This window comes from Dipteris shenzhenensis, chromosome 14, assembly GCF_047967505.1.
Source record: "Dipteris shenzhenensis isolate YYH24624 ecotype China chromosome 14, Dip_SZ_1.0, whole genome shotgun sequence".
NCBI lineage: Eukaryota > Viridiplantae > Streptophyta > Polypodiopsida > Gleicheniales > Dipteridaceae > Dipteris > Dipteris shenzhenensis.
Genome location: NC_141609.1, coordinates 19,781,537 through 19,800,547, shown reverse-complemented (window position 1 = coordinate 19,800,547; position 19,011 = coordinate 19,781,537). Strand labels below are relative to the sequence as shown.

The 19,011-nt window shown below is 41.8% G+C and overlaps 1 protein-coding gene and 1 pseudogene across 1 annotated transcript; one reads left to right on the top strand and one right to left on the bottom strand.

Moving 5' to 3' along the window:
* Positions 1–7,170: 7,170 nt before the first annotated feature.
* Positions 7,171–12,820, bottom strand: LOC147894313 (uncharacterized; annotated as a pseudogene).
* A 174-nt stretch (positions 12,821–12,994) lies between these two features.
* LOC147894312 (uncharacterized) lies at positions 12,995–14,785 on the top strand. The gene is made up of 2 exons (XM_087384554.1): positions 12,995–13,070; positions 13,270–14,785. Exon 2 carries the CDS (start codon positions 13,356–13,358, stop codon positions 14,601–14,603), a length of 1,248 nt encoding a protein of 415 aa, XP_087240680.1. The 5' UTR covers positions 12,995–13,070; positions 13,270–13,355; the 3' UTR covers positions 14,604–14,785.
* Positions 14,786–19,011: the final 4,226 nt, after the last annotated feature.

Genomic DNA, 19,011 nt, shown 5'->3' with positions numbered 1-19,011 from the left:
AAGCTACCCACAACATCATCAAAATTCAGTACTTTACGATGTGAGAGTTACTGACAGTTGTACAAAAAGTATCCCATGAGGATGGCAATGAACATAGGAGAAATATTGCCTTAGTCTCCACATCAAAATTCATCTTTTGAGCTGTTGAAAATAATATTGAATTCATTCAAGTGAGAAGAAATGGAGACCCCTTCCTTCATCTGTAGCTCAAAGAACCTCTTCATAAGGTATACTTTATTAGAGGTAGTTTCCTTCTCATAAGTGGCACATAATTTCTTCCACAAATCTTCCGTAGTCTGCTCATTTACTACTGTGAAATAAACTGACTCTGCAAGATGAAGTCCAAAAGTAGACTTTGCTCATGCATCCAACTCATTCCAATCATCCTCAAACATATCTACAGGCTTAGCTCCAATCCCTGCCAATGGTTGAATATGCTTCTTTTGAATAAGCACATCCCTTATCTATTCTTTCCATAAAGAAAAGTTTGTCCCATCAAACTTTTTAATGCTTAAAAACTCATTTTCAGACATGGAAGAGGATCCCATGATGCAAATGAAACAAAATCCCAAATGCTAGTACCTGCAAGAGAGAAATCACAGCAAATACCAGGAGCACCCAAATGTGTATGCCAAAATGGAAGGTAATATCACCAAACCTCAAGGGCTCAAAGCATCAAAATGCATCTGACTCAAGTGCATATACCATGCATCCATATGAGCAAATCTGGCCCAAAAGAGAATGCCAACTGCAATGGGAAAACAAAGGCAAACCCAATGCCAATAAGAGCCAAATGCCTCAAGCATAAACACCGTCCATGTGCGCCTCTCTGGGGAGGCAGCACGCTTCCTTTCGCAAAGGGTTATAATCCAAGGAAATGGGCCTTCCCTTGGCATCGGGTTGTTGAGCATCAAGAATATATATTACCGAGAACATTAGCATCAAGCAACATTGAGAATAAGTCTCACGAATGGGCATATTTATATCTAGATCAAGGCCCAAGTCTTGTTACTTGATATTGAAGAGTAAGTGAGATTCGGATGAATCACAACTTGAAGTCATGAAAGTCACATGTTGGCATTTAATTCAAGAAGAAAATCACAAATTACATAGAATTTCCAACTATTCAATCATGCACTATCTTGATTTTGCAACAACTCATGTAAACTAGAAGAGAGACGATCACGTACATACACATCAGCAATAACACTAACTTGCAAAGACACACATCATTGATATAAATCATACACACACTCCCAATCGACTAACTACACGCATTAACAATTAGTAGGTTCATGTCAATGACATTCGGGTGGTACTTACGTAAGCCTCGAACATCTTTCTTAATTTTAGGCTTCCTTGGGTACAATGGTTTCATTTATACATATATATACATTTTCTTACATCATTGCTCATCACCTAGTCACATATTTTTTGACATTAATGCTCATCCCCCTCATGATCAACATTGTGTTAGACTCTGTGTTGATTCAATCCTCATTATTTGTGGCAACTATGGGTACCATCACCATGTCACACATTTTTTAACATTATTGCCCATTCCTCATATGATTGGTGTTTGCTAGAGGCAATTGATTCGAGCCTCAAGATTTGTGATAGCTTTGGGTTCACCTCCAATTCGATTTAGTGTGCATCCTACTTTGCTTTGGAGTTCTACTCTTCTCCCTCTCATGATTAATGTTTTGCTAGAGGTGTGTCAACTCGAGCCTCAAATATCAAACACACTTGGGGCGGGTACTGACTCAAGCAATTAGAATGATGTAAAATTAGTGATTTGTCATGTCACCACATCATAGATTTTAGGGGCTTGTCATCAAAGAGAACATATCCAGTCTTAATTTTAGACTTCCTTAGGCACAATGGGTTCTTTTTATACATAAATATACATTAGGGCTTGTCATCAAACAGAACATATCTACTCTTAAGTTTAGACTTCCTTAGGCACAATGGGTTCCATTTATACATAAATATACATTATGACACAATGGGTTGCATTTACAGTTCCTTAGGGCACAATGGGTTCCATTAATACATAAATAATTATTTTTTTACATTATTGCTCATTAGTTCATCACACATTTTTTGACGTTACTGCTCGTCCCCCTCATGATCAATGTTTTGCTAGAGGTGCATTGATTAGAGCCTCAGGATTTGTGGCAGCTATGGCTATCACCTTGTCATACATTTTCTAATGTTATTGCTCATTCCTCATATGATCGGTGTTTGTTGAGGCATGTTGATTCGAGCCTCAAGATTTGTGATAGCTTTGGGTTCACCTCCAATTTGATGTAGTGAGCGTCCTCCTCTACTTCATAGTTCAGCTCATCTCCCTCATGATTGATGCTTTGCTAGAGGTGTGTCAACTCGAGCCTCAGGAATGTGGTAGAATAGGTGAAAGACAAAAGTGACCGATACTTGCCACAATCATCCTTTCCCATGACTCTCTCTCTCTCTCTCTCTCTCTCTCTCTCTCTCTCTCTCTCTCTCTCTCTCTCTCTTTGACACCTCTCTTTAAACACCACACACATGTGGCCCCTGTGTGTGCACACACAGAGGAATACACACATTTTATAATATAAATCTCTCTCTCTCTCTATGGCTTTTAAAAAAGAAAAAAGAAATAAATAAAAAGTATAAATACATCATAAAATTTAGGGGTTTGTCATCAAACAAAACATATCTACTCTTAATTTTAGACTTCCCTTAGGCACAATGGGTTTTGTTTATACATAAATATACATTTTCTTACATTATTGCTTATCACCTTTTCTGATGTTATTGCTCATCCCCCTCATGATTGGTGTTTTTCTAGAGGTGTGTTGATTCGAGCCTCAGTTTGTGGTAGCTATGGGTACCATCACCTCGTCGCACATTTTGTAACATCATTGCTCATCCTCGGTGTTTGCTAAGGCATGTTGATTCGAGCCTCAAGATTTGTAATAGCTTTGGGTTCACAATTTAGCGAGCGTCCTCCTTTGCTCCGGAGTTCAGCTCATCTCCCAGGATTGATGTTTTGCTTGAGGTGTGTCAAGTTGAGCCTCAAGGTTGTGGTAGGTTTCATGTGAAATACCGAACACACTTGGGGCCACAAGTATTGACTCAAGAAATTAAAAGGATGTAAACTTAGTGATGTGTCATGTCACCACATCATAAATTTTAGGGGTTTGTCATCAAACAAAACATATCTAAATCCTTGACAATCTTTTTTAATTTTAGACTTCCTTGGGCAGAATGGGTTCCATCTATGCATAAATATACATTTTCTTACATTATTTCTCATCACCTGGTCATACATTTCGTGATGTTATTGCTCATGCCCCTCATGATCAATGTTTTGCTAGAGGGTGTTGATTTGAACCTCAGGATTCATGGTGGTAGCTATGGGTACTATCATCTTGTTAGTCATGTTCTAATGTTATTGCCCATACCTCTATGATTGGTGTTTGCTGAGGCATGTTGGTTCGAGCTCAAGATTTAATGTGATAGCTTTGGGCTCACCTCCATTTTGATTTATTGATTATCATCCTCTACTTCATAGTTCTGCTCATCTCCCTCATGATTGATGTTTTGCTATAGGTGTGTCAACTTGAGCCTTAAGATTGTGGTAGAATACATGAGAGACAAAAGTCACCAATAGTTTGCACAATCATCCTTTCCCAAATAAATAAATATCTTATATGATTTAAAATCTCTCTCTCTCTCTCTCTCTCTCTCTCTCTCTCTCTCTCTCCCTCCCTCCCTCATGGCCTTTATCCATGACAAGTGGCTCAACATCTCTTTCGTGACCTTTTCTATGAGAGTGTTCACAAGTCCGCCAAGCTCCAAACATTGTGAGTGCCACAAAAACACTTTGTATGGCTTCATCGTAGCCCGATTTTGCACATGGTCATTAACTATATGTACCCCTCTACATGTACAAGACCTCAAGGAGATAAGATGACAAGCCACCATACCATAAGAACAATGGATCTAGTAGCATCCATTCAACCATAAATTGTGAGATCGAAAGTGTGGCAGTCATCGTCGAAGCACAATATTCCTCCATAGTCGATGGGGTAACCCCGCAACCACACCTTTGACTGTCCAACATTTAGAATATCAACTTGTAGCTCTTGTTTGAATAAACAAGATGAATTTCATTCAAAGGGCCTGGCCAGTTGAAGGATATAAATGATAATGGTGTTGAAAATCTTGAAGCATGTTGTAGAGAAGTGAGTGGTCTGACTAGTAGATGTAGTTAGCACCGAATTCATAGCTTGTATTTGTTTCGTATTTTGTAAAGAAGCTTGCCTTCGAAAGTGAAGCAATGACAAATTAATTTACTTAAGTTGGAAATGAGAAACACTGGTAGAGAGCTAATACCACTACCAATCCTCTAACCAAAAGGGATTAGAGCCTTGGGAGTAGTGTCTGTAAATTGCAAAGATGGCTCTACAGTATAAGTCTACCATGCCGTTAAGAGAATTCACTTCCTCTCCAGACTCCTTCTTGATTGAAAAGTTCGTGCTCGTTGTGCAATGTCGATTGATTGTACATTAGAGGGGCTACTATTGTTGGTGTTTGAAAAGAAAACACACTCACAACTCTTTTGCTTGTTTCCATTTATCTCTTAATGTGGATTTTAATATATAATGTATTCCTATGTCTTGGCAAACATACTTTAAAGTTGCAAGGGATGTGATCAACAGAATGAGACTTTGTATTATGTGAAAAAATAAAAGGATGCAATGCAATAGGGAACTTGGGTAATGTGGATTTTAATCTATAATGTATTCCTATGTCTTTACAAACATACTTTAAAGTTGCAAGGGTTGTGATCACAACACAATGAGAATTTGTATTATGTGCTAAAATATAAGCATGCACTCGAATAGAAACCTTGGGAAAGTTTGCAAGCAAAAGAGATTATCATAATGAAATACTTTAGCATGTGCATCATCACTTAAATACTTTAGCATGAAACTTCAAAAACTTTGAAAAAGAGATTCAATGATAGCATGTCCATCAATAACACAAGAAAACTACATTTTTTTAAATGTCCTCTTTAACAACACATAACCATGCAAATCAACACAAAGTTCTTAGAAGAACACCAAGACAAATGTACAAAGTCGACCATGGAAGATCTTAATGTGAGATTTCTTGTGAGGTGAGATTGAAGGGTTAGAACACAAGATGTAGGTGCAACAATATGCACACAACCTAGAGTTGGAGTGAAAGTATTTAGCAAACAATTGTGGCATTACAAAACTCATCTTCCACACCTTCATAAACAAATAAAAAACAAAAGAAACATCAAAATCATTATTGAAACCTTCGGCATCTGCCTCCTCATCTTATTCAATGACTTCAATAGTAGTGATGTTAAACTAGGTGGTCTGCTCGAACCTACAAGCAGTAGAGGGGAATGGGAGGATCCACGATTGGTTGTTGGATGCTGCGAATCTAGAGCAATATTTATTGGACAGGCTGGTAAAATCGATTTGGAACATTGCAATTGTGTGTAGGATCACCTCGTATAACATTCGATACTGTGGGGCTGCTTGATTGCAATAACTTTGCAAGAACGAGTCACCCACTTTGACTTCTTAGAAAATGGAGAACAACAACAACAACAAACCAAATACATAGACATGGAGTCGAAAAAAATAGACCACCTACTGGATGAGGCCATAGTTCATGAGCTGCAAAATAGACCGATGACCCTGTCCCTTTGATCAGATCAACATGCATAAGGCTTTGCACGGCCAAAGGAGATAGTCCTATCAAGACCGGATCAACATGCACATCCTTTGCATGGCCAGAGGAGATGTTCCTACCAAAATAGGGTGGTTGGAATGAGAGAGCGGAGGTTCTCATCAGGTCTCCATGTGCCAAACAATCTTGTGCAAGAGTGATCAAATGACCATCGAAAACACTATTACCTTATTCATCTTGGTAGTGATTTGAACCGTCTCCGAGCACTCCTCTTTGATGAAATGTTAAGCCTCTACTCTCCACGCCAATCCAATATTCTACACAATTCAGGAGCACGTAAGTAAGACATGCACGAAACATTGATACTACCATACAGAGTGATAGTCTCATCCACTGGCATACAAGAAGCATCGACACACAAGGATCTACCATAGGCAGAAGAAATCTATTGTCTACTGATCGTTGACTCCACCACCAAATTTCTTAAAGGTCTTCGTAGTAATGCCCAGTGTTTTCAAGTGCTCCTCCTTCCTTTCCTCCAAGGAAGATAAAAATTCTACAATCAAGCATGGCAAATTCAGAGACGCAACAACAAATTGTAGATTCTCGCTACAAGCTGCCCGCCAAACACAAAGAAGGCAGATGGACAAACCGTTGCATGCAATAAAACAAAAGCACGTTCCAAAAATGAGAATTCACATGAATTGCCTTTGTCATCATTTCCTCCACCACATGCATCGAACTTCTTCTCCAAATCTGAAGAATGTATCTAGTTAGGACCAAGAGCAAATATTGAAGTATGAAGTGTAAAAAGTAATAAAGAAGAAATAAAGAAGTTCGAAGACAATGTAACCTCTCTGGAAGGTCATCCATAGACTCAGCAGAGAACTCACATTTCTAGATTACCTCCATCCTCACTACAATGCACAACCACTGACCCAACACAAAGACGAGCACATAAATTACACGCTCCACTTTAGAAGATGCAATAGTTATATAAAACACACAAAGAGTCCTGCATGCCCCAAATTTGTAAAACCACAGCAATACACCGAGCCAAAGGAATCTTGCATGCCCCGAACTCGTGAAGTCATCACCACAGCAATCTGCCTCTAAACATGGTCCAAAAAACTCCCATCCAAAAACCGCCACAAGCGAAATGTGATGAAGACCTCCGCATCTTTGCCCTCAAAACACCGCATGGAGCCGCCACAACATCCGCATCTCTACCCTCGAAACATGCCATAGCAATCCGTCGACCAAAGGAGTCCTACATGCCCCCAATCCATGAATACAATACTCCAAGCTAGGATGCTCCAAAGAGTTCCATGACCTCCCTACAAACATCGCTGGAACCCGCAACATGCTCAAAACTCATTATATAAAATGCACCAACCCTTCAAAGTTAGTGTGCATGCATCACACCAAAACTTCGAATACCAAAGAATTGCATCACACCAAAACTGCAAATACCAAAGCAGTGGCACTCTTTGGAACCTCCAAAGATCGTGATGACCTACTCAACCGTGCCCTCAAAAAACCCCATGCCAATAGCACCTTGCACATGAAAGACATCGAGCTCCTAACTACAAAAACTGCAAAGAGTAGAGATTTCCAAAGATCACCAGGAGCAATAGTAGAAGAAATCGCAATGGAGGGGTCATCACGGCCTCTGCGATCTAAACACTGCATGCAGCGTGCAAACACCACAGTGAAAATGGAATCGCTACACCAACTGAAGGCAATTCAAGGACCTCCACATCCTGCTACTAGCATTCTTTGCACACATGCCAAGAGCAGTGTCCATGACTGACGTAATCGATGGTCTTCTCGCGCGAGAGGTGAGAATTGTGTTGGCTTTGAAATGATTGTTCTCACAGGAGGGTGTCCATGGGATTGCCAAAGCTCTCCCAGTATGAAATTCCCGGTGCTCACTACACCTTGTTGGAAAGCTGGGATAAATTGCCACGCCATATACATGAAATTCGAAAGATCCAAGCCGTGAAGCAAAAGAACGATCAAAGATGAAAGTATGATGCAAGCTGAGGAAATCATAAGTTTCTTTCTTTTGGTCCGAATCATGCAGGACTAGAATTAGTCTTTCTTGTGTTGGATTCCTGTTGTCCTTCCATCTCTTTATGGCTCTTATGATTTTGCTTGCTTTCCTTTGAACGTTGCTTTTGATTCATGATGTATGGTCCGACAACTCGTCCAACTCTTCTACTTCTACTCTTCTACTCTTCTACTCTATTCTTTAAGGAGAGGTTTCTAGTGGAGACTTGGAGGTTTTGAAAGAGGAAAAGGAAGGTTCGCGGGAGGTTCGGAGGGGCTTGGAGGAGGTTCGGTGGAGCGAAGCACGCGAGGATGACACATGGCACAAGGCAGAGCAGTCACAGTGGCACAACGATGAAACATGGCAGAGGCATGACACATGGCATAAGGTTGGAAAAGGCGTAGAGGCATGAACATGACACAACGCAGAGCAAAAGACTACATGACACGTGGTGATGCAGAGGCGCAAAAAGGCAGTGTAGATTTGATCATAGACAATGGTCCACGGAGAGTGAGCAGACTGCTCTAAGCGCAAGGGTCCCGGAGCTGCAAGCGCGTGGGTCCCAAAAGGCTCTGAAGAGGATGGTAGGATGGAGCAAATTGGCACAGAGGGAAAACTAGCAGGACGAACTGCGAAGCAAACTGGCATGGAATTTCAGAACCTGCAACACCATAAAACTGGCGAGAGCGTAGCAACGATTGAAGAGGCCTGGCATGGCTCAAACACAATGACATGGCATGCACAGCAAACAACAGGATGAAAGGTGGCAGACTAAACCGAAGATATATATATGTGTGTGTGTGTGTGTGTGTGTTATATTATACTAAAGATATTTATTTAGATTTCATGTTTAGCTTTATATGTCTAGTGAGTGTGTATGTGTTGTGTGTGTGTGTGTGTGTGTGTGTGTGAGAGAGAGAGAGAGAGAGAGAGAGAGAGAGAGAGAGATTGATTTAAAATCATATAAGATATTTATTTACATCATCTCACATTGGTTCCATATATATATATATATGTATTGAAAATGGCTCAAACCCAATGATATGGCACACACAATAGATGAAAGGTGGCAAAATAAACCCAAGAGAGAGATATATATTTTTTATATTATACTAAAGATATTTGGTTATATTGTTAGATTTTGTGTTGACTTTTATATGTATATTGTGTGTGTGTGTGTGTGTGTGTGTGTGTGTGTGTGTTGTTTGAGAGAGAGAGAGAGAGAAGGGGGGGGGCGGGGGGGGTTTCATCTTACAGTCTTGATTTGGTTTGATTTAAACGCTAGCTTTTTACTAAAGCACTGAAAGGATATAGCTGGTCAGTGTAAAACTTTATTATAAGAGGCATGAGTAGAGATACTCGATTTCTACATTTGCACTTATTGGTGTAGAGGTTTATTCACAGCATCTTAAATCAATAGCAAAAGAAGAAGTTTGCCTGAAGCGTCTTCAACCATACCATTTTTTGGTTGTTTCATTGAGAATTAAGATACAATGTTTTGGTTGTTTTGTTCAGGATTCAATTGTGTAATCGTCATAGAGGTTGTTGTCTGGGAAGGCCTATCGACTGCTTTGTTTTTTAGTGTGGATTTCTTCTAAAATCCGTAGAGATGTCATGCCTTCCACGCTAACTTTCCACAATGCTTCACTACCATGATTATCTTTTGATGACCCCCAATCAACCATGACAATCTTGACATTGCTGCTGCACCCGCGCTGCTTGCTCAATTTTATCAGCCATTCCTTAGCTTCTTTTGACAACGGAACGATCCTATGGATCTTACTCCAGGGCACATCTTGGACATATATTCTACCATTCCATCTCTTACCTAGCAATGCCTTTGAAGACGGATGGTACCACTACCTAGGGCATTCGGCCACTTCTTTCTAAGCAAAACAGATATAATGATCATGGATCTTCAGTTTCTCCTAAGGACCTCAACTCCCTTTTTTTCGTTAGCCTCTCATTGGATTGATTCGATGAGGATGATACCATAAATATTAGCTGCATACATCGAGGTTACAGTCTCAATGGAGCGAATTGGGAAATTCCTTAGAGACGATGAGCTACAAGATGCGATTGAGAGGCATAATTGTAAGCACTACGAATTGTGCCGTGAGATCACACTTTCCACACAAAGCACAAAATTGGATCTTCTTAATTCGTTGTGAGCAATCATTATTCCAGTTTGTGGTTGATGGCTGTAATTTATGCTTTTTCATATCAAACGTTCTTCGTACAATAAGGCGACGCCTCTCGATAATTGACCGCCTCATCATTAAGGTAGTTGTATGCATAGCTATCCTATCGCCAGGAGCAAGCACATAAGTTATTTTTTGGATTTCTCAAAGTAATCGGTACATATTCTAGGCAAAAGAAATATTGCACATGTACTGTATGTATTTTCCAAAATTCAATAACAATTGCATGACAAAGTTAGAGAGAAGGAAAGTACTTACTGCTGCTACTGCTGCAACGCTGAGACAATTGGAACTTTGAGGAGAGCAAAAACACCTCAAGCAACCCAAGGAAATGAAGTTAGTTCATGAAACAATAAGAAGGTGACAAAGAATGAGGAATGAAAGACGTGCATCTGATAATATATAGTATAATTATAGTAACCACACATAGTGTGGGCGGGGAGGCTGCGTGCTTCCTTCCCCAAAGAGTTATAATCCGAGGGAATGGGCCCTTCTTTGGGCATTGAGTTTTCAAGCATCAAGAGTAGTAGCATCCAGTGCTTCACGAAGAGGTAGCGTCAATGCATATGATGCTGATTTTGCACCTGAATGTTAGTAGTTGGTCTTGTACTATGCCACGGGAAAGTGATATCCTGGTCGAAATTAGTACGTATATGGTTGTCCTCCTACAAACGCGCAAAAAGGAACATTAAAAATGGACTGCATATCTAAAGAACAATGTCATTCTTACTACCTTTAACAAATATTGAATTAGCACGTTAAAATTTTTTCCCTGCAAGTTGTGACAGTTCTCAAATTACATTTACAATCACAGTACACATATTGAATGCACTATATGTGTGTAGACAATATTAGGTACATTAACTGCAATGATGTATTATTCAATATAGACAATGGTTTTGCTCAAAATTTCTAATGCTTGGCTTGTCATCGGCGACATGCATATTTCCCCCTTTATTACATACAAGGAAAGTCAAAATCTCCTTCGCCATATAGGTGGACATCAAGATATGACAAAGGAACTTTATTCTATTTTTTGGGTCGACTTTGAAACTTCATTTTATGCTTCTTTGGAGCTTGCAGATTCTCTTTTTTACTTGTCTCCATTTTCTTCTTGTTTGAGGGCTTGAGCTTTTCTTTATTGCTAGACTCCTATGTGCTAGTTGATGAAGTCATTGATGAATGCTTGGTTCTGGAGGAGCTTACTATATTGAGAGTTCGTGCGAGTTGCTGCTACTGCTCCGAATGGCCAGTTGAATCAAGAATCTAGAACAGGAAAGAGAAATTATTACGCTAGCGGTGAAACTCGAATGCACAATGGCATAATTGAATCTCACTTTTGAATGGAATAAAGGAACGTCACAAATTTAACACATTTAGATATGTAATAAAAGAATGACGATGTCGGTGGCGAAGAGCTGCTAATCTTCCTTTTCTGCAAAACTCTTTTACGTTCCTAGTGAGCATGCTTTTAATTTCTTTTAGCTCTCGAAGGATTACGAGTTAGACTTCTACTGTCTTCACATTATTAATTTCCGTAGACTAGTTGGTAGGCTATGATGGACAACTCGAAAAGGCAATCGCAAAAACAAGCACCATGGTGTCAAAATTTTGGATCGGCAGGCCTTGGTGGTAGCTGTTGTTTTAGCCCCTTACGCGGAAGACAATATCCGAAGCTTGATTTGCAAAGGCTTGTTTACTTGGACTACGCAAATTTCACCCTTTTCTCACGATTTCAAGTGCATTTTCACTACTTTGATTGCTGATCACTCTTTATAAAAAGGACCACGTCCCTGCTTGTTGCACTCCATCACTATTTGATAGTTTCGACCTTGTTAGTAGGTTGAAAGACCATTAAGACTCAAACTGGAATCATCTTGAACATCAAATTTAGTGGCACACAGAGCTTTCGTACTTCAATCAATATGCATTTTGCGATCAAATGTAGATTTCCACATAAGTATATCAATCCAATGTAGACAAAATGTGTCCCTATCTACCTCACGACCTTGTAATGAAGTTGCAGCAAAGTAGAAATGACATATATAATCACAAATAGCAAGCAGACAAGTCCAATATGCAGACAACTTGTACGTCCGGGTGGTATGCCACTTCCTCCAATTCCTAGAGTCGTCAATGCCACCATACAGGGCGCCACCCCCGTAACCACCACCTCCCCCTCCACCTCGTCCAGCTCCATAACCATGGTCAGTTCTGTCCTAACTACATTAGCCACCTCTGTTGGATCTAACACCATGCCCTCCTGTGTCGTCATATCTGGCTCCATCGCCCGTAGCCACCACCCCCTCCGCCAAAATGAAAGCCTCCTTGTACGTCCGGGTGGTATGTCACTTCCTCCAATTCCCAGAGTCATCAACGCCACCATACATGGCGCCAACCCTGTAACCACCACCTCCCCCTCCACCTTGTCCACCTTCATAACCATGGTCAGTTCTGTCGCTACTACAATAGCCACCTCCGTTGGATCTACTACCATACCCTCCTCTATCATCATATTTGGCTCCGACGCCGTAGCCACCACCCCCTCCGCTAGAACGAAAGCCTCCACCGCCTCCACCCCCACCCTCACTCCTGCTCTGAGCCTGGTTCACAGTGATATTCCTGCCATCCAACTCCTTGCAGTTCATGGAATCTATTGCATCTTCATGGTTTGCTCATCGGCAAAAGTTACGAAACCAAATGCACGAGATCTACCAGTTTCTCGGTCGTTGATGACCTTAGACTCGATAACTTCACCGAAGGGGCGGAAGGCATCTTCGAGGCTACGATCATTGTCGGTAGCCCAAGCGAGGCCACCCACAAAGCAGCTGAATTCGATAGAAGACATGCCGGGGAGGAGTGATGGAACCCAGCTAGACGGAAGGAGGGACGGAAAGCTGGGAGCAACGACAGGACGCTGCGCCCTGGAAAGAACAATGGAACAGGGGCAAAAGGGAACGGACTGCCATGAATTCGTATAAGACTTAAAAGCTTTTGTGCTTTTGCAGGCGGGAAGACAAGCACGGGACGAAGGCAAGAGAGAAGCGAATGGTGGGAGGAAAGCTGGTGGTTGCCAAGAGGAAAAGTCCAGAGCCACTGTTCCTGCACTTGGGAAGTCCACTGGAAAAGCTTTAATATATTTAAAGCGTCAAGAGCTTGTGTATATGGGCGCCTTTCCTGCGACACTATATATATATACTCGCTCCGGCTTGCAAAGGATTTGGCGATTGAGAGTTGTGTGAGTTTTGGAAGACGAGCTAAACGCCGGTGTTGGTGCCTGCACTTTTCTAGTTGTAGTTTGGTTTCTTAGGTTAAGCCCCCTCCCAACGCAGAAGAGGGCAAAACACAGCAAAACTGGTAAGTTCGATGGTCCTCCATTTGCAATGCTGCAGCATCAACAACAAGAACAAGAACAAGAACAAGAACAGCGGAGTAGCAAGGAGCAAAACTATGCACAAAAGGATCCGTCGTGGAACGACCTCTCCCAGGACTTGCAGCTCCGTGTTCTCGGATTCTTGCCGGTGCTCAAGCTTCTGGAGCTGCAAACCGTTTGCAAGGCTTGGCGTCTCTTCTTTCAAAACCCCCAGTTTTCCCCTCTTCGCGACACTTGGATTGTTATAGCTTTCGACTTCCATGACGTCGTCGCCTTTTCTTTCAGGTCAAACAGATTGCTTCATCTTCCTCCACATATCTCCACGTCCGCAGACGAGGCGAGTGCTGGAGGGTTGATCGTGCGTGTAGGCAATCCTAACTGCCTTGAGGTAGTCAATCCTCTAAAGGGGCTCACCAAGACCATCCAAGTACCGCCATCTCCTGACTGCTGCAGGCAGCTGCCGCCGCCGGGCCCTCTGTTTGAAATAAGAATGCTAGCGAATCCTGCGGCTGGATTCTATCACATTATTCTCTTCTCCCGCGCGTGTCCATTAGGTAAGTATCTCAAGATATATGATTCTCGGACCCAAAGCTGGACGTTCAAGGTCCGTGACTCAGGCAAGCATGACGCACTTGTGTACGACTCCGGTAGTCAATGCTGGAAGTGGAAGCTCCCACATTGTGCAACCCAATTCACCGGACGTCGTACGTTTCTGGACGACGATTTGTTTGTGATGGACGCGCAAAAGGGCGCAATGTATACGTACAATGTGGATCTATGCATGTGGAGCACCTTGGAAGCTCCCAAACCAAGCTGCGGTGGTAGGCTGGGTGTAGCACTCGAAACCGTTGTCAAGTGTAAGGGCCGACTGCTGCTGGTAGGGGTTTTGGAGTCAGAGTCGGAGGAGGAGAGGTGGACGGTCGAAGGTTTTGGAGTTTGGGAATGGCAATCGGTTGGTGGGGGAACTGGAAGATGGGCTGAATTGGCAAGAACACCTCCTGAGTACTGGGGGAAGCCATGTCGATGCCTATTTCCTCCGTCCAGCTACGGCCATCTCCGTTGTAACGTGGCCAATGACCATTTGATCTCCATGATTGGCATGGAGAGAGCAGACGTACTCATTGACCGATGTTGGCCTCCTCTAGCCTACGATCTGGATCGCGGATCCTGGCAACGGATCACTCTGGAGCTCGGTTACGACTACCTCGATCTGGATGCCATCTTTTCGTATGAGCCTTCGTGGAATGCCGTGCCCTAGCTGGCAACACACTATGGCTGACCCTACAGAAGAGTGGTGATGCACACGAACTCGTGAATAGCTTCTTCACGAGCCTAAAGCTCGTCCGGAGATGCGAGCATAATATTATGTTTAGTTTACTTATTTATGGGGTTTGATTTTCATGACGCTTGACAAGTTCTGCATCAGGATGCACTCCGCTGTTGCCAACATAATTTTATTCTTTGGAGATGGGATGTTCTGTTTCTAAGTGATTTTGTGTTTATGAATTTGGTAACTTGTTTGTGGGCTTTATGCAAACTCGATAATGTCAGGATGGTGTTGCGGTTGTTGCATACTAATGGGATGCATAAGCGATTCTCTATCTTGACTGGTCCTAGTGGTAGTTGAATAATCTGAAAGAATTTGGTACTGATTAGTTAAATCGTTCATTAAATCTTACCTCTGTTTCGTGAGTGTATCCCCCATGTGTGTCTATTTGAAATTGACAAGGGAGTGGGACACCCGAAATTGACAAGGGAGTGGGACACCCGCAACATGACTAGGGTGGAGAGAGAGATACTACATGGACATGTGTAGAGACTGCCATGTTGGCTGATGTGAATGGCAAGGGGCTTGATAACCGACAAGAAGGAATTTTGCAACCTAATACGTCGGACCTGGGTGGAAGCAATGGTCGATTCATGTTTAAGATGGGACTGGGCAGTCAGAGCTGTATCCACCAAGCAAGAGCATGGAGTATTGCTTATAAGACTAGGAGACGTAATCAAGAAAACCAGCTTTCCTATATACATAAGGCTTTAAAGTGTGTAGTGTTTGAATGCCCCAAAGATTTGGCTGTGGCAACCATATTGGCTGAAGTTGAATCCAAATATAAGCTTTGGAACTAGAAACTGCAGAGGTTGCTAAGATCAAAAGCAGACAGCTCTGGCTACAGATTGGTGACTGTCCTTCCAATATTTTTTTCAGGTCTATTAAGAGAGTACATGAGAGAAACAATAGACGCACTGCAAGATCGGAATGGGAATCTAGTAACCGGATACTGGCATATTGCTAACATTTTCTTAAATGAGCTAAGCAACATAGATGGGGAGGAAGGTGAAAGAGATCATGCTTGGCAGCTTAGTCTTGGAAACACTCTATTGGGTGTGGACTCCAGATTTATTGAGGGTCAAAGGAACTTATTAACCTGTCCTTTTACAATGGATGAATTGTGGGAGACCATCAATTGTATGGAGAAGGATAGATCCCCGGATCCTAATGGGCTAGCAACATAATTTTTTATTGCCTTAAGGAATCTGATTAAAGGAGACCTAGTGAATATGGCTAACTGTGCAGTGATGAGAGGTGAACTTTCAGAAGATGTAAATGCAGGTATGGTGAAACTATTCCCCAACATGCAAGCAAGATTGAGTGTTGGGGATTGGCGGCATATCACAAAGTGGAATACATCTTACAACATAATTTCCAAGGCTATGGCCTTGAGGATCAGAGAAATATGTGGTCGATAGTGAGGAGACTGGGTTCATCAAATCTCGTGACATCTTTGAGAATATTCAAAAAACCTCTGATGTCTTGGATTTTGCTGGCACCAGTGGTCAGAGATGAATGTTTTTTGGTATTGATCTTGATAAAGCATATGATCGAATTCAATGGGATTTTATTTCAGCAGTAGTGGAATGCCTGGGTTTTGGTGTGGACTTCATTCGAATGGTGGATTCTCTGTTTAAAATGCATTAGCGATATTATGTCTTTATGGAGGAACAATTGGGAGATATGAGTTAAAAAGGTCCATGAGGCAAGGATGCCCCCTTGTAATTTGCCATAGCTACAGTGCCCCTGATGCTCAAATCAATCAAGGCATTCTGCAAGAGATCAAAGGGCTGAAGCCCCCTGCTAGTAATCAACTGGGTGTCCAGACATTTGCAGACTGTTTGCTGACTATTTCACAGGAGGATAAAAGTAGTGTAACCAATCTATTTGAGATTGTGAAATCGTTTTGCCTAGCAGTATGCAACTGGCACAAGTCTTTTTCTATTAGATGTGATCCTGATGACCCTCCACAGTGGGCTAAAGATTTTGGGTTACAATGGGTGAAGAGAGGAGAAATCATCAGATATCTGGGCGCTTAATCAGGCCATGGAAGGATATGCATGTGAAAACTTAAGTTGGAAAGGTAGGAGTGGCATCAGAGGTGATGGCAGTCTGGGTGAATCGATTTGGTGGGACAGGACTATTCAACAGGATGGTGAGCCTTTCGCCAAGCTTAATCTTTCATGTGCTCGGGGCCTTCATAGGAGGAAACGCCTAAGGAGATGGATTGACCAATGGGACGCGCATAACGCTGATTGGAAGCCCATTGAGGAGCTAAAAGCTCAGTTTGGTTAAGGGTTGCGACAGATGGGATTTCTCTCCTCGCTTATTCAGAGAATACTTGAAACTTGCCAACCAACACAGCTTTCTCTAATCATTGGTTGGGGGATCAGTGGGTGCTGGGACGCACTTCCCTGAGGAAGATAACATCTAAGTCGATTTATCAATGCCTATTAGGCTCAATCTATAATTTGGAAGGGATGCAAGTTTTGGTAAGGGCAGGTTTCTACTTTGGAAGATGTTGCACCGATCAGAGGTAAACTTGCTAAATGGGCTTATTTGAATCCTCCCTACGTGCTTTGTGGCGTGGCAATTGAAAACATACGTCATTTGTTTTGGTGTTGCCCCGTGTTCAGGAAGGTGTGGTTGAATATGGTGTTGGCGATCAAGAAGGTGAGAGAAATAAGGTCATTTTTTGCAGGATCCAAGGAGGCTGTTGCTTCTAGCATGCAAGAAAAGATTATCTGAGTGGGATTTGCCTTAAAGATGTAGGGAAAACTCTTTTTTGACCCTTTATTAATATATCCGGCTTGTTTTTATTTTTAACACTGCATTGCCAAGGCAGTGCTCTATTGAGAGTTTTTCAAAAAAGTGTCCTCCCAATAGATTTTGGACACCTCATCCCTTGTTCACTGTTTCCCTCTCTCCCCTTCCCCCCACCAACTCTCTCTCTCTCTCTCTCCCCACTCAACTCATCAGCATTATCCTCTATTGATATACTTCAATGCTCCATAAAATCTAAAAATATATTTGACTTGTTTTTCAATATTGACATACTTAAATGCTCCATAAAAGCTAAAAATATTAATATATCCAGCTTGTTTTTATTTTTTACCACTGCCTTGTCTCTACTGAGAGTTTTTCAAAAAAGTGTCCTTCCCAATAGATTTTGGATGACTCATGCTTGGTTCACTACTTTCTATTCTAGTCTCTCGCTCCTCCCCCTCTCTCCCCTTCCCCCAACTCTCTCTCTCTCTCTCTCTCTCTCTCTCTCTCTCCTTATCAGCACTATCCTCCTCTATTGTTACATAAAAGCTAAAATTTTTGAAATGATGAAGACAATGCTATCTAGCACATCATGTGTATTCTTTTATTTTCACTCACACATCCACACACCCCCCCACATGTATGCTCACACAGAGTTTGCACATCGCTTTGCATTTGCAAGCAGTTGCATTATAGTAATCAAGCTTTCCAATGGTTCTTCACACATGCTTCCATTGCAAGTGTTGCAAAGTAATCATCCATTCATTGTCACGATCATTTGCATTTAGCAGAACCAACCTAAGGGAGTGCTCACAAGTATTTGTACTCAACATTTTTATTTATTTCAAAAAAGGACCAATGTCCTCAAGTTTGAAACTGCGCCTCTCTCTCAAAACAAAAACAAAGCAGTCTCTCTCTCACAATTCGAATTGCAATGGCTGAACGAAAGCAAAAATCGATCAAGGGAGCATCGCCAAAGGAGACAAAGCAAACGATGGATTGATTCGAGCACAATTTCGTAGCGTGAGTTGAGACGAAGAGGCAAAATCTCCGATTACAATTCCATCCGTCTTTGCAAGGCTGAGTTCGTTATCGACTAGGATGAAGCCGTCAACGGCTAGGGTCGACGGAAGATCAATCCTAGCCGTCCGATTAATAAATCTTCAGAATTGTAATATGCCCCACAAGATTTGATCGGCAAAATTATGACGCATTCCACGTAAATAAAAATGGCTATTAAATAAACATATAAGCCAATAAGAATTCGACACATAAAATTAACACACCATATAAAAATTACAATATAATGCCAAGGTAAAAATACTAAAATTTTATTCCATAAAGGTCTATATACAAAAAAACCGAACGAGCCGGTAACATTACAACGCCGCAAAAATATGCCAACAGTCTACTCCGTCGATAGAAACTAACTGTCGGAAAACATTCAAATTATGTCGGAATATGCCAAAAGGCATTATTTACAAGCCACCAGGCTAATCACAAAAACTGCCATAAGCATAAGAATAGAAACTCCACGCTCCCGAACATCAGCAAAAGCTCCACGCATTTG